A 16,341-nucleotide genomic window follows, 5' to 3' on the forward strand; every position below is an offset into this window, starting at 1 on the left:
TGCCACGCCAGGCCCTCCGATCCACCAACGATCCCTTCCCCCCGAACCGGCCTGTCTTTGTACGCTATTCTTACGCTTATTTGGACTTGTCTTTTGAATCAACACGCTTGGGTAGTCCTTCCACTTTGACATTGAAAAGTTAAAATCAACAATGGAGAATTTGTAGGCATGGAAATGGACTGTGGCAATACATATATATATGCACACTGAGTTGTTACATGAGCAGTCAAATCCATAGCAAAGACATTCATTCCTCTAGATTGGTGCTTGATACTTGCTCATTGATCACTAGTAGTGTATCCATGGACTACGAAATCTAAAAAGGGGTAATTTTTTTAGCAAGTTTTTATCACTTCAAGAGTCTCTGTTACGTAATAGCTGGTCCAAAATGTTTAAGCCAAGTTGTTCGTCGTCTGCACCTGCTTCCTCTTCGATAACGAGTCAGGAAGCTCAGGTGAAGTATAAAGGAGTGAGGAAGCGAAAGTGGGGGAAATGGGTGTCGGAAATAAGGCTTCCCAATAGTAGAGAACGTATTTGGTTAGGCTCTTATGACTCTGCTGAAAAGGCAGCTCGAGCATTCGATGCTGCACTCTTCTGTCTTCGTGGCAAGAATGCTACGTTCAATTTTGCGGATATTCCTCCTGATCTTGTGGGGGGTCGGACGCTTACGCCGGCTGAAATACAAGCTGTTGCATCTGAATACGCCAACCAGTATGGTAATAAGGAGAAGCAGCAGCAGCAGGGAGAGGGATTGATCGGTGAAAAAGAAGATGATCCATTGCAGTTTGATCAGGATACATCGCCAATATCATCAAATTCAGACGGTGCACTTCAGAATATGGATTGGTCGTTTCTTGGTATGCTAGAACCAAATGGAGCTGCAACAGGGGCAACTTCCAACGCACCAGATTATGATTTGATGCTTTCTAGCCTCGACAACCTGCATGAGGACATGTATATGACTCCACACGTAGGGACCAAGGTTGATGTTGATCACAACTTCAATGGTCAGCACGAAGATTATCAACATCTTGATGAAAACTATTCTCATCAGTCTTTCCTTTGGAACTTCTAATTGCTGAAGGAATTAGAAATCTGCAGAAGAAATCTGCCTTTATTGATCTGTGCAATATAACTTTACAAAGGTATATCCTACTACATTAGATAACTCTCGTGCAATATCTACACTGTACGCTGCTTTAGGCTTTTAATACTTAATATGCTATACATATACAAATATTCTGGCTGAAGCTGGCCAATAATCAAATGATGTTTTCGGGAGTTGCCTATACTGTGTTTTTCCCCGTTTTGTATCATGAGATTGGTGGTACTTCAGCTTTATTCATAAAGTACCATCTTCCTTTAATAATCTAGTAAACCTATTAGGAGCAGGTGCAATATTTGGCACATGTCATCTTAATATAGTATCCATACAGATAAACTCCACGTCTCTATCTCGAGTCCAAGGAGTTTTATGGCATGTGACTATTTATGAAGTAGGAGGAGGTTTATATACCCTTTAAATTGATCTAGATAATATCACTTTCATGATTACGGATGCTTTCTTCTGTAGCTACTTTCCATCAATCTCATAAAGGTGAGAATAAAAGCAATTCTGCACGCATTATGATTTGGTAAGTCTAATTGTTTTAGATGCTTGGGAATGACAATTATTTGGAACTATTTATACCCTCACACGACTAGTACGCAATATTATTTGCACAAAAGGAGACACGACCATGGTTCAAAGTTACGATCGCAGCTCGGATGGGATCTCGTTGAAATGCAATATTCGAAAAATTGTTAATAATATGAAAAAATATGTAAAACAAAAAAAAAGAAAAAATTAATAAAAGAAAATCTGTAAAATGTATTTTTTTTTTATTGGATTCGAGTTGACTCGAGATGATTCGGTATAACTTGATTGTTTCTATCCTTGTCGGAAATTTCTCGATCGAGTTCTCGGCGATCCATATATCTCGAAATTATCTCGTTTCGATATTGAAACGGAGAGTTCCATTTCGATGACAACTCGACCGAGTTCGAGAACCGTGGACACGATACAAACCTATGACAATGACAACCTGCCCTTGATATTTGTTCTACGATCGATTTTATATAGAGTAACAATAGCAACGCAGACGTTGTGTTTTGAGAGTATTTATAAAATAAGGGTGAATGAGCTTAAATTTAGAGATAAGAAAAGAAAATAAACAATTAGTTTAGTTGTAATAAATTACTATTAATAGTTAAGAATAATCTCTAATTTTCAACGTCAGAATATGTACAACATTGCACTTTTACTTTAGATGTTGTAGGCCTGATAGTTGCAGTTATTTTGCAAAGAACATCCTAATCAAATGTTCAACCATTGTGCATACGAATTCTTTGTACATTAAGCAACATACTGGGAATCTTGGGAAATTAAAAGAAAACTTAAGGTCTTGTAGCATCTAGTTTCATAGGTCCCCTAGGTGTCAATCGAGCTCCACCAGCTGCGTTTTAACCAGCCCAAATTCTACTCATAAAATAAATGGAACTTTCGACATTTCAAATTTTTAGGTTCAGATCTAAGTCAGAAGGCTCAAGTTCGATTCATCATTTAATATGGGTTTTGGACTCATATTGGATTCATAATTAACTATATAATTATATATGAGATATTAATATTTATAAATTATTATAAGTTTGTATACAAATTATTAATATTCTGATGTTATAATATGTATAATTATATATTATATACATCATTTAATATGCAATTACATATGTTATATATATAATTATACATATGAATAGGTCGAGCCTTAATCGAGCTTGAGTTCAGTGATATCCAAACTCAGCTCATATTTAATTTGATTATATCACGGAGCATGTGGCTTATTGGGTTTTTGGCGGGTTGGGCTCGAACTAGCCCGGCTTTGTTTACCGTCCTCGGCCCCACAATGAAGATGGAGTGATTTCGTCCGTGTGCGTTTATTGCAGTAGAATTCTTGACAAATTCGTGCCTGTCTTGTCGGGTCTTCTAGTTCAGGAACATGAAAGGAAGTATTTGGGAAAAGAAAAAAAAAAATCTAAAACTGATAAAGTCGCAGAGGCTTTGTTTTGGTTATTGCCTAATTGCAGCTTGAACAAAATTTAAAATAGGGGGACCAACCTAATGATGACGAACAAGGGGCAATTGGCTATAAGATAGAGATATATGCCACATGGAAACAAAAAGCCACGTGATTATTTGCCTAAAACAGACACATGGGATCCACGAATAAAAAACCCACTTTGATTGGACGAAATTCTTGAGCTCGAAATCACATATTGGATTCATCGGAACAACCACAATCATTCATTTTTATTGGTTGATTTCCATTCAGACAAGTTCTAGTTTAGAGTATTAGACAAATCGATTTGCCTTTAATCTAGGCAAGCTCACGGACTAATTTTTTTTAAAATTGTACTAGTTCAACTAGCCAATACTATTTCCTTGACAACATTGATCATCGAAGCACAAAACGAAAGTGAAAAACTGATACAGAAGCGTAAATCCACAGGAAAAATCACACGAACATAACATTTTTATGAATCTGAATCGAATATTCGAAGAAAGGAGAGGAATCTCTCAATTTATTTAAAAAAAACCCCATGAAAGTTCGATAAAAATGATGAAATCATTATAAAAACATCTCAGGGTTGGCTTATTTATAGGGACAACGTTTATTAGTTAAAATAAAATAAAATGAGGTAATCTGACTCTATAGTGGGTCCTATGTTGGGTTCAACGATTGGCGTCCATCATATATAATCTGAGTCTATAAATTGAACAGATGAACTTGACTACGTTGGGCCCTATTACTGGCCCTTATTCGGGTGCCCGACTTGACTAGATTCGATTTTATCCGAGATTTTTTATTTTTTTTTGCGCCATCCATCCTACTCCAATTTGCATTTTCAAGCTGCCGCATCAGTCCCATCTAACTGGAAGGAACTAGCCCTCAAGTTAATAGGCACATTTGAATACAATGGCATGTCATTGAAAGTTAGGGAAATACCAAGCAACTCGGGCAAGTCCACCACATAGGCATTAGGATTAATGCATCGTAAGATTTTGTAGGAACCATACTTCCGTGGCTGCAACTTGCCATAAATACCAACTACAAAACATTTGCTCATAAATACACCATCACCATATCACCTTCTTCAAACACGGTAGCCTGCTGATGCTTATCAACTGTTGTCTTGAACTTAGCATTCATCGACTCCAAATTTTGCCTGATAGCATTCTAAGTATCTTGAACATCTTTAGGGAAGGGTTCAACTGATCAAAGAAGATTACAGAGAGTGGTTCCCACCTTTAGATCAAAGGGGTTACACTACTCTACACCATTTGAATTTTATTGTAGGTGCAGAAGTTTGAATTCCTGATCTACAGTTAGATCTGTATCTTATGCTTCACTTGATAGCCAACTCCCCAAAAACGAGTCAGCTAGGAAAGGTATAGACTATGGAACACAAAGAAATCATTCAAATTCAAGGAGAAAAGGTCACAACAATCAGAAAAGTGTTCTTTTTAATAGAATAAAAAAAGAATATGATAGAGAAGCAAATGAGATTATGAGAAAGTGATCCCTTATCATGGCAGTTAGGAAAGGTATATACTATGGAACACAAAGAAATCATTCAAATTTAAGAAGAAAAGTTCACAACAATCAGAAAGTGTTCTTTTTAATAGAAAAAAAAAATAAAAGAATTTGGTAGAAGAGCAAATGAGAAAGTGATCCCTTATCATGGCATGATGGCGCACTAAACAACCACTTGTCTTATGTTTTGTATAAAGTTGACCAATCACGTATCTTTTTATTTTATGTTGAGTCCACCTAGTCGACCGAAATTAATTAATTAATTAACCGGTCAATTATCTTCTTGCTTTCTATTAAGTTGACCTATTATGCTTTAGGCTAATGGTCAAATTCTTTCGATTTAGTCAGGTATTTTGCCGCGGTGACAGAGCAGCAAAGGATGTTTAATGAAGACTACGGTAGGCATTGTCAACACAACAATGCCGGGTCAATTGTCAATAAGTGACTAAATTGTGAAGTCAACCCTTTTTTTTTTTTTTTGGATGGAAGAATAAAAAATGTAAAAAATGTGAAGTCAACAGTGAGGAGGGCAAAAAAAAAAACTCAGAAAATCTGCAAGGCCCTACTTGATTTGGCCCAATAATAATAATAAATCTACATATATTGATTGAAGGAGGTCCTCGGGTGATTTTTTTTTTTAATATAAGATAGAGGCCAATATTATTAATAAACTAATTGAAAATCGTCCATCACGGTTTGCTTGATAAAGCAATCTATACTGAAGGCAAAAAATACATAAAACAAACATGTCACATATATATTTGATCTGAAAAATTATCACATTTAATAGAGTTATAAAAATATAAAAGATTACACTGTAAATCACAAACCGTTATATTTAACCAATTGTATGAGCTGCTCAATAGATATATATGTATGTCTATTCCCTTAGATCTGATATCCAATTGGTTCAAGCTCAAAATCTGATGAGAAAAGCCAACAAATTTCAAATCTAACATATAGATATCAAAAAACTCTTAGATCTACAAAATAAATAAATAAACAAAGATTAAACAAAACCTCCACCATCATAGCCTAGAAGAGAAAAAAACTCTTACTAGTAAAATACTAGTAAAGACAAAATTTTCATTAAGATACCTTAGAAAAGATTTTATTAAACATAAAATTAAAACAGAGGAAGAGGAAGGGAGACATTGATTTAAAGCCAAGATCTCCCTCCTATGGAGGAAGAACGGTAGAGAGTAGGTAGCAAGAATTGATGGGCAGAGTTTTTTCCAATATCACAAGAACGGTATTGAATACTAGTTAGTGGGTCTCCATTTCGAGGAGAAACAATTACCAAAAAATTATTTAAGAATGGCTTGAAGGACAAAGTGTGCTCCTCAACAGAGGTTCATCATTGCACAATAATTTTTTCATTTTTCATGTTTCTTCTTTTTTTTTTTAGGGGTCATATTTCTTGTGACAAGTTTTCACGGCTACAAGAACTACTACACGAGGAAAATATTTAAATTGATCCCCCCAAAATCATAAATTCTCAGTTTGAAGTTTATTTGACCCTTTGAGCAGAGACCCAAATCCAAGCCATATTAGGTGTTGATGTTGAATGTCCAACCAAAGCTTTTGGACTACAAACATACAGTATTCAACGTTTTTTAAACGTCCAACTCTTTTAGGTGCAGTAGCTGCAGAAGCAACAATGAACCTTCAACGCCCCAAATCACCTTGGTTTCAAACTTTGTTTTGAATAGAGAGGAAGTTGCGTGGGAAAGTAAAATGCAGGAAAGTGAAGTGAAATTCAAAAAAAAAAAAAAACTGAAAATTGTTTTCTGGTTTACCTTTGGTTATCAAGAAAAATTTTGATGGAAAATGAGAAATTAGAGACAGTTATTGGTAGTTATTAAGGTTTTCGTATCTAATCAGCCATCTAAAATGGGAAAACCAAGTGATTAATGAATGGACTCACACAACAAACGCACAGAAAAGGTTCAACCAAAAGAGTGCTAAAAAACTTTTAGAGCCCAACCCTTCCCAATTAAAAAAAATAAAAACAAAATAAAAGGTCGAAAAAGGAAAGATATCATATTGCACCATTGCATACATACAAAATTGTTGCCCTGCATGTATGTTCTTTATCTGCCCCTGTGGGGTAGTTCGACCGATCATGTAATCCTTTTTCAAGGCATTGATCAGTGTTCGAGTCTCGTGATTATCGTATTTGGAGTGAGTTGAAGCGCCCTCACCCGGGCCGCAAGGGGATTAGTCGGACTGAAAACCCGGATACCCGCTGTGTCGTCAAAAAAAAAAAAAAAAAGTATGCTCTCTATCTACAGTGCACATATTGCAAGAAACAATTAGTACCACCTCCATATTCTCTATACCAAGCAAACTAAACATGAGGAGGAAGAACAACACGAGATAATACAGTGAACGAAGTACAAAAAAATTGCAAATGTATCTATCACCTGACATCTATATGTGCTAGACATCCATCATTTTCTCGGACACCTCAGACTCATTTGCCAGCAGCTTAAGCCAAGAGGTGGGAGACCATTGTCCTAGTGGATTCTGGTCCATGATTGTTTACGCTTGGTATGATGTTTGCAGGAGATATAAACTTTACAAAATCTCTGAGTTCCGAAAAGCTGCAATGCTCACTATATGGTACTTCATACCTGAAGATGAGGATAAAGCCTTCATGAGTTTCAGATACAAAGCAGTTTGCTACAGGACCAAGAAGGTACAAAATTTTCATGCCCCCCATCTGAATTTGTGAAACAGTTCAAAATGACCACAAGGTATGGATGGCATTTTCCAGCATGATTCGTCTTAAAAACCAGCACAATACTAAATATATCAAGAAGGATTAGAATTTTTTTGTTCTTCAGATTATACGAGTCAGCCTCAATGTATCAAACCAGCACTGCGGTCTGTCAAATAGCTGAAAAATAGATAAAGGAACATTTTCTTTGTCAATAAAAACCTAAAGAAAGTTTAACAGATTCCACTCAAGTTGTAGTGCTCCTATCCTTGCACTTGGTGACTGCAGTTTACCCTGTGTGATATAATATGCTGGTCATAAAACTGCCAGTCTAATAAAAGGGGTGAAAATATGAGTTATGTTAATATCCATAAGCCAAATTTGAAATTACACAAGTAATCAATAGCAGTACAGTTCACAATTCCAGTGTATAAAGGGTGTGTTGGGATTTAATGTCATACTAACGTCTAAATTTGTGATATGGGCAAACCATGGAACCTATTTTGACTGTTTGAAGATGCAAAATTAGCTAAGGACTAGAAAACACCGTGTGGTTATTCACCATTATTCTGTTATTGTCTGTCACAAACCAACTCATAAATTGAACAATATTAGAAGTCCCACTTTGCACCTATTCCGCCAAAAAGTACACCAAAGTCCTGATTCCTCTCTTATCAGAGAAATGTTCTTAAAAAGAAGCCAGGCATCCCCAAAATTAAGAAAGTTTTCCTTTTACCCAAAATGTCAATTTGTTAGGACCTCTTATCAGAGAAAACGTAACTGAGGAGGAAAATTTTAATCAGAAATCAGCAGTTACGAAGTCAAAAGCATCATCTTAGTCACTTGACCCACTACTGTGCGGATTTTTGACCATGAAGAGAACCTGTCTTGCTCTTCACATTCATATTGTGATGATATTAGCTGGTAAAGTTGACAGGAAGATGTCCTTGAACCATTTTAGACTGAAGTAAAAATTTGCTATCAACCAACGTTTGTTGTGACTTGAATGGCAATGGAAGAAAGTGAACAGTTACAAGATTTAGAAGTGCTTCTAATTGCCATATATTGCAAACAATGGAGACTAAGTGATGTAATTAGCCCTCTGCAGGTGTGCACCAGAAAAAGGAAGGAAATTGCAGATCCTAGTGGTAGGAAATGTATCGGTAATTGAAAGACTGAATTTTCTCAGTGAAAACTTACAGTTTCCTCAATGCATCAATAAATGCTACTCTTTTGACTAAATGTCAGAATCAGCTACATTTCCAGATATAAAATCCATCCATAATTGAGATGTTTTACTTTGGTCTAACAGATTAAATACCACATCTGATGATCTGGTAACCAACTCTGAAGTGTTACAGATTCCCAGACCAAGGTATATCCCTTACTTATAATGTACACAACTCGTGCAAAACTAAATTGCAAAAGAAGAAGGCCAAATATAGTTTATTACTAGACTGACCTTATGATGGTACCCTGCTGCCACCTTCTTCCAGGAGACTTCTTCTTTCCTTTAGAAAACGTCCAGCCAGTTGGAGAAAAAGCTACTATTAGATTGAATCGACCCTAAAGAAGAAAAAAGGATAATAGAAATTAATATATTGCCAAAAATAAAAAATAAATGACAAAAACAATGAAAAAGATTTAAAAATATAAGAAATCTAAAGAGGAAACAAAAGGATTTTTTTTTTTTTTAAATTCTCAAACTAGCATCAGTGTCACAATTAGTCACTAGAAAATGTACTTATAAGAGCAGAACAATGGCATGCTTCTGATATGCCTTCTTGTAAGAGGACATGTATACTACAAAAATAGATGCGAAACTGTACTCTGGAGCAGGCACGAATCAAATGGAACCCAAAGAGCCACCCAGAAGTATCTGGTTTCCCTTGGTAAATGACGAAGTCAAATAATTCCAAAGAAAATCATCCAACAGAACATCAACTACACCACTAACGCCAAATCAAATTACAGAAAGTACATTATTAAGTAAACTAATATAAGCTAATCTCACATGTCAATGGTCAAACTTGTATCTAATAAATGTTTCCATCTTACATTGTGATAGGTTCATTTTCACTTATGGCATGCCTATAGCAGAGACAGTGAAGAAAGAAAGTAAACAAAAGTTTCTAGCGACAAACAATTGAAAGAATAAATTCGCCAAAGAAGTGACAATTATCTGAATGCACATGTCCATAAATTTTCTCGTATACAAACAATGTCAAATATTTACACAGAAAAAAAATATTTCTGAAGCTGACTGTTTATTTTGATTTGAACTGTTGTCACTTTTTGCCTCTTCATTAATGGTTAAAGAGACTTCCTTAGTAAACAAAGCATGTAAAGAAGGACTTAATGTAGCAAAGATGCTACAAAGAAGAGAAATACCAATTCAGGATAACATGGAATGTTGTTGAAGTTGTTAAAAGTTCTCGGTAACAAGTAAACAGCTGACAGTTTCAAACTTTAATTACTTGAGCTGTCCAACATGTTATTTTCAAGCATGGATCTAGGACATCTGGAAATAGAATTTGGAAAGCCCTAAATGGACAAATGCAATTTACCCAACATACCATATTCCAGGATTTATGACCAGCCAACTTATGTACAAAGATAACTTACCGTTCTGTTTCCTTGGTGTTTTTAATGAAGAGACTTGCAGAAACCGGAAAAACACCAAGGAAACAGAAAGGTAAGATATATTTGCATCTAGTTCCCTGTTTGCATAAGCAACTCAGATGGCCATGGATTAACAGTAGCTGTTGTACCAATATTGCAAGGGTCTCATGTAATCTTCTCTTATTTTTGCTGTGTAAAGTTCCCACCTGCCCCATAAACTACATACCTATCACTTTGATCAAGGCTACACAGTTCCAAATTGGTTATATTTTGTTGTAGGTTCATTTGAGGTTCCAATGGAAACTTTCAGATAAGATACCGTATCAAGCCATGCACCCTGAGTATCTGTAAAATGAGAAAAAGATTCATTGTGAGCTTACTGCATATTGATTTGCTATATACTTCAATCTCTTGAAGCTTGCAAGCGTCCACATGGGCACCACATGAATGTGGCTTTCGTGTTCATTTAAAGTAAACCACTGTGCATCTTCCTTTGGAAACTCGAGGCATTCAAGCAGACGCAATTTTGCGGCACTGACATAGACTTTTTTGCGAAGAACACGAGCAACCTCTAAAAACAACCTTTCCTTGCCTGTCAGTAAAACACAATCAGAAAAGCAAAAACTGAGGAAGATTGAAATATGAAAATGATGACGGTAATAGTTATGGTTAAGCAGAAGATGACCGACAACAAATTTAGGTGCAGAACAATAGGTTGACAGAGAACTGTACCAATGGTATAGCTGCCAATCAAAAATAAAGTTTTGGGGTTAAAAGCTTCGGCTTGGATGGCCTCAATCACAAACTGAATTACAGCCTCCTGTTTTGGAAAGTCATACTGCAAGGATAGCAAACAACCTTGACAACATTAATAATTTAACATAAAACAGAGAAGCAACTTGAGACAGTAACGTTTTATGAAATGCAAGTGTTTGTACAAGAATTAGGATCCACGTACCATGAGAAAGTTAATCGGGATGACATTAGCTTAGTGACAATTTATCTTTTAGATATTGAAGCTGCAGTTTATTGCTTGTGAATACCATGAATCACAAAAATAATTGTACATGTATACCACCCATATTAACATTCATGGTTGTGCTTACTGCTTTGACTATTTTAATGGGAGTTTCAAATTCATCGGAAAAAGAAAAAAAATGAAAAGAATATATTGAGCTATTAGCTTGCATCTCATACCACAGCAACTGAAATCTAGAGTTGTAATATTTTATGAGGGAGATTACCTGGGGGTCACAGTATGTGGTGTCGAGAATGAGTGTATGGATAGGACATGTCTGCAGAATTGGAATTTTTGACATGTCCTCACTGAAACGAAAATCTCCAGTGTGCAGTACAGCCTAGGTGCATGAAAGATGCGGGGCATCAGTCTAGGAAACTAGGACATGGTCATTAGTGGAATATGCTGTCAAAATCATAAATATATTTTGGGTCGCACCTTATTATTGGGTGGTTCAAATAGAATTATGATGGCACCTGGACAGTGATTTGCATCAAAACACGTGACAGCAATCCCTGCAATATTGATCTTCTGGTTAAGGGGCAAAACTTGCAATTTGTCCCAAGAAATTCCAAGTTTCATGTTGACAAGCTTTGCTGTAATCGATGAACAATATATCTTCCCATGACAAAAGGACCTTGTCAAACCTTGATAATCTGCAAAGATGAAGGAATTTAAATGCTTAAATAACAAAGAAGAAAAAAGAGGTGACAAAAGGAATGATCTGTTCTAGAAATGACAAAGCTACTGATCTAGACTAACAATAACGCATACCCATGCAAGAAGCTATTACACTATTCAATACCAGGTAAAAATTAAATTATGACAACAGAATATGATATTCCAAAATTCACCAAAAAACTCAACATGAAAACTAATAAAAGCCTAAAACAGATCTAGATGGCAATTATCCTTCATTACATGAAGAAGACATTGACAGACAATTGATAGAGAGACAAATAAGTTAAATTGAGCCCAACAATAACTTGAATTTTAGGTTTCTAAATAAGATATGCCTAGAGCAATTTTAACCTTTACACAGAATCATGCAACACTGGTACAGTTCATTAAGTAAAATAGCGAAATCTGGATATCTTCTTCTTGACAAATTGGTATTAAAAAATTACATGCTTGTATGAGTATAGAAATGTGCATAAACCAATATGCAAATTCAGCAGTAATAAATAAATCATCACGATCAAGAAAACTGCACCATTATTAAACTCTTCTAACTGATTCAGCATTAGAATAAACATCATACACTACTTAGCAGGAAAAGTAACTTTCTCAAGGTCATCATCCTAAAGTAACAACATAAATGCATGAAACTATACTTACGATCCATATGGAAGTGAGTAAGAAACCAATGAGAACATTCTCTTCTTAGATATTTGAATGCATCCTGCAATAAAGAGAGAAGATGAGATTCAACTGAAGCTGGCCAGGAAGTAAAATGTGGAACCATATTTCATGTATCACTACTCCAAGCTACAGATGAATTGCTTAAGGAATAATGTGACACAAGCCAATCTTGAAATAAATCATGCAACTAAAAACATAAACATGTTAAATAGCATAAATGTCTCATCAGGACTAAAACTTATGCAGAAAGAACTTCATGAAGGGAATCCTTTTTTTTTATTTTCAGGCAGATATCATTGAAATTTTTTATAACCCCAGCAACTGTAAGCCAGTAATTAGTAGAATACTGTAAAATGGAGCTAGTGGGAGCATGTTTAAGCCGGGTAATAGTTTGTAGTATAAAATATCTGAATTGAAGTTGAATAAGCAAAGAACCATGCAGAGAAACATTAGTTAGCCCCATCCTTCAAGTGAAATCTCAACACTGGACTTGATTTTGAATCATTTCACCTATATTCTGCTCATTGTTATGCACCTTGTATAATGAAATCTAATGACATCACATTAACCAGTGAAAAATTAGGGTTCAAACAACTTAAGCAAAGGAGAGAGTATTAATCAGTCCATGAGAAAATGCCAGACTACTTACAACACAAAATGGTGTTCCTGGAATGCAACACCAAGTGGGAACTGTCTTGTGTTTTACACCATTTATGCGATTTTTCTTCTGTTGACTCCTCGAAGCAGAACTTGGGTGACTTTTAAGTGTCTCCTTCTGTTCTTTGGCACTAATGCAATCTCTCTTTCTCCTAGCAACAGAACCTGGAAAATAGTCCGTTATCAACTTGTTTGTAGCAAGTTTGTTTCTTTCATCAACAACTAAATTTTGGATATCAGGGGTTTCCACTGGGTTGCCCTCGTCCCTTTTTAGCTCAGCAAGAGCATGAACGAGCTTTTTCCTTGGACCAAGTGCAGTAACACCAATGCTGCAAAGATCCTACAGTCAGGAAGAGCTTAGATCGAAGACACGTCAGGAAGAGCTTAGATCGAAGACACAGCCGCTTATGTAATGTAATAAGTATAACCAATAATTTATTCAAAAATACCAAAAAAAAAGAACTCAAGAAAAAGAGAAAACAGGCTGCTAAATTGCCAAGGAAATTAAGCTTAAAAAAATTTTCAAGATCATAATTTTTGATGCAATGGCTGTAATGGCCAATGCTTAAGATCATGTTGATCACATCTCACACCTAGAGAATAAACAATTTAAATTGGCAAACAAAGCTCCAGCAAGATTGTACTTCCAGAAATTTGGAAGTATAAAACAGGACAACCAAGTCCAATTCTTTGTCCAAATAGACTAAACATACAGCTGATTTGTAAGTGACAAATCATGCAGTAACAAACACGGTTGACCGCATTACAGAGTTGGATCCCACTGAAAATAAACTCCAAGGATTTTGAAACAAAGGTCTGAGAATTTAATTCCACATTGGGAAAGAGCACAGAGTCAACCCTGTCCAGATAAAATCCTAAAGCTAATAATCACAGGTCAAGTTTGATCTTTTCCTCTTTAGGATGCCAAATAAACTACATTCTTTACCTGCTTAAGATGATATCAAAGAGTTAAATCACATAAATCATTGTTTTTCAAAATCTTTGTGTAAAATTTTTCTGGGCAGGCAAAGTAAGTAGTAAATCCTACTACCATACCTGCATCTGCAACCAAATAAATTATTTTGCACACAGTGAAGAGGCAGGTTTTGATTAGTAAGAGTAAACATACCTCCTCGGTCAGCCACTTTAGAGTATCCCAATCAATCTCTTCGCGCACAAAAATTTCTTCATATTTAGCAAGGCCCAGGTTGCGCAGCCATTCCAATACGGGAAACGCAGCTACAACTTTCCTAGAAGATTGACGTGGAGAGCCATCAAGAACTTGCCCAAGACATTGATAAGCTGTGGAATCATGGGGAGGAACCGCGGCCGCCTGGCAAATGCAACATCGTGATCTTGTCATAAATTTATTTTGCGACCTCACATTTCCCACGACAGTCGCTTAAAACAAAAAGAGATAATGACATCACCTATCACCTAGCAGCATTTTATTCAACCAAACAAAGGATTAGGGGAATGAAAGGTAGTCAAGTATCAGATCTATAAATTCGCCTCATTTTACAACATTTATTCTAATTACACTCGGGCATGCAACACCAAAAGGAACAATATGAGTAGCCTTCTCTTGATTTCTCAAATTCTGTAACAAAGGCATACTTTTAGTCTTTCAAAAAAATTTCAATCATAGACCTTTTCTGTAATCAGAAGCTATTAAAAACAATCCCAAAATATTTAGATGACAACCACTTCCAATAAAATCAACAAACTAAGACAAAGATTAACAATCTATCAGCGTAACTTTTATTAAACAGCCTTCATCAAATACATTCAATATTCACTGCCTCAACAAATAATAGCAAAAAAAAAAAATACAATTTTGACATCTTATTAGCATCTCACCTGGCAAAAAGCCTTAAAACTCGCTAAAAGCGTTGTGGATTTTTTCCTGCTACCATTGCTAATGTATCACCATGCAAGGAAAAATCGAAATTCATTTTGTTTTGTAAATAAGAATTAGTAACTAGTATTGAAATTCCAGAGAATTATCAACCACCACATAATATCCACGTTAACAATGAAATCAAAGATGAAGCAGAGGAAACCAGACTAGAAAGATACCTCATTTGCTGTCTCACCTTTATCAAGGCACTCATTTGTGTGAACTTGCCTTAACTCATCACTCAACCCGGAAATATCATTTCCACAAAGTGGACAACAAATCAATCTTTCGTCCACTTCCTCTTCCTCAAAGCCACAAGCCTCACGAAAATCCAAGCCATCATCACTACAAGTAGAAACTTTTTCAGAGCATTCCACATCCTGGTCAGAATCAGCATCACATAACTTGAGCAACAAATCCAGATGCGCCGTTCCCCCTTCAGATTCTTCCTTATACTCATTACCTCCCCACTGCCCCGTTCCACTTTCTTCCAACCCAGACTCTTTTCTTTCCTCATTGTTCTTCAATTTCCCATTTGCCTGACAATCTATGGTGGACTCAATCGAATCCAACCCACAGCTGCCGGCCAAATCCAGCTTAAATTCGTCGATAGTCTTATCATCTTCTCGAAAAAATGAAGGCCCGGATGGATTTGATGATACCCAAATGTTTTCTTTCCCGGGGTTGATCTTTTGCTCCGTGTTCTTGACCTTTTTGGGCAAGGGAAGATCAGAACTATTCAAGTGCTTAAAAGGGTTTTGCTTTAAGGTGGATCTGGAGCTGATTACGGAAAGAGAGGGGGAAGGGTCTTGAAAATCGTCATCATCGGCGGAGATTTTGGGTTCGCAAAGTTTTAGGGGTTGTGAAGATGAGATATTCTTCTTCCTCTTGGTTGGATTGGAGAAGTTGGGGCCGGAGGCCATTGAGAAGGAGGTTGCCCAATTGAACTTGTAGCGTCTGGTCGCCGGCGGTGGGATGGATTGGTCAAGGACTCAAGGGGGTGTAGCTGAATGATTTTTCCTTCATAATTTTTTATAGCTTTTTTGAATCTAGTAAGGCACCAATTATGGAGGGAAGGGGTAGTAGCCTAGTGGGTTAAATTCTAACCCAATGGGCCTAAAGAAAGGAATGGAGTCCAATCTGAGAATGGCATTTAAAAAAAAAAAAATTGTGGAAACCATTCCAAAGCTAGTATCATAACAATTGGGCCAAAGGCTTAATCCTGAATTTCCACACGGCCCATCCCTTTCACAAACACCATTGGGGACCTTATTTATTTAGGAAAGTCCGGAAAACAAAAAAAGGGAAATTAAAACCAGGGGAAAAAAATCAAAAAACTAGAATATAAAAATAAAATAGAGCGGTGGAGATTTTAAAAACATTGAAGAATTCTGAAAAAATGGCCGTTTATTCTGATTGGCGAAAT

At 36.2% G+C, this 16,341-nt stretch overlaps 2 protein-coding genes across 2 annotated transcripts; one reads left to right on the top strand and one right to left on the bottom strand.

The window, feature by feature from the left end:
- Positions 1–253: 253 nt before the first annotated feature.
- LOC113781741 (ethylene-responsive transcription factor ERF017-like) lies at positions 254–1,168 on the top strand. Its single transcript, XM_027327730.1, has one exon. It carries the CDS (start codon positions 389–391, stop codon positions 1,073–1,075), a length of 687 nt encoding a protein of 228 aa, XP_027183531.1. The 5' UTR covers positions 254–388; the 3' UTR covers positions 1,076–1,168.
- A 5,549-nt stretch (positions 1,169–6,717) lies between these two features.
- Positions 6,718–15,880, bottom strand: LOC113781313. Its single transcript, XM_027327232.1, has 11 exons — positions 15,095–15,880; positions 14,145–14,348; positions 13,008–13,355; positions 12,335–12,398; positions 11,644–11,652; positions 11,435–11,511; positions 11,223–11,336; positions 10,711–10,816; positions 10,359–10,570; positions 8,819–8,922; positions 6,718–7,270 (listed from the first exon to the last, which is right to left on the bottom strand). The coding sequence occupies exons 1-11, from the start codon at positions 15,836–15,838 to the stop codon at positions 7,126–7,128; spliced, it is 2,127 nt and encodes a 708-aa protein (XP_027183033.1). The 5' UTR covers positions 15,839–15,880; the 3' UTR covers positions 6,718–7,125.
- Positions 15,881–16,341: the final 461 nt, after the last annotated feature.

Source organism: Coffea eugenioides, chromosome 8, assembly GCF_003713205.1.
Source record: "Coffea eugenioides isolate CCC68of chromosome 8, Ceug_1.0, whole genome shotgun sequence".
Taxonomy (NCBI): domain Eukaryota; kingdom Viridiplantae; phylum Streptophyta; class Magnoliopsida; order Gentianales; family Rubiaceae; genus Coffea; species Coffea eugenioides.

Bases quoted from the DNA above. Each gene is read 5' to 3' on its own strand.
- LOC113781741 (XM_027327730.1), top strand. From the start codon at position 389: ATGTTTAAGCCAAGTTGTTCGTCGTCTGCACCTGCTTCCTCTTCGATA.
- LOC113781313 (XM_027327232.1), bottom strand. From the start codon at position 15,838: ATGGCCTCCGGCCCCAACTTCTCCAATCCAACCAAGAGGAAGAAGAAT. The intron at 12,399-13,007 runs GTAAGTAGTCTG...TCTTTATTGCAG, and splicing joins CAGGAACACCATTTTGTGTT to GATGCATTCAAATATCTAAG. The intron at 7,271-8,818 runs GTCAGTCTAGTA...CCTCATCTTCAG, and splicing joins CAGCAGGGTACCATCATAAG to GTATGAAGTACCATATAGTG.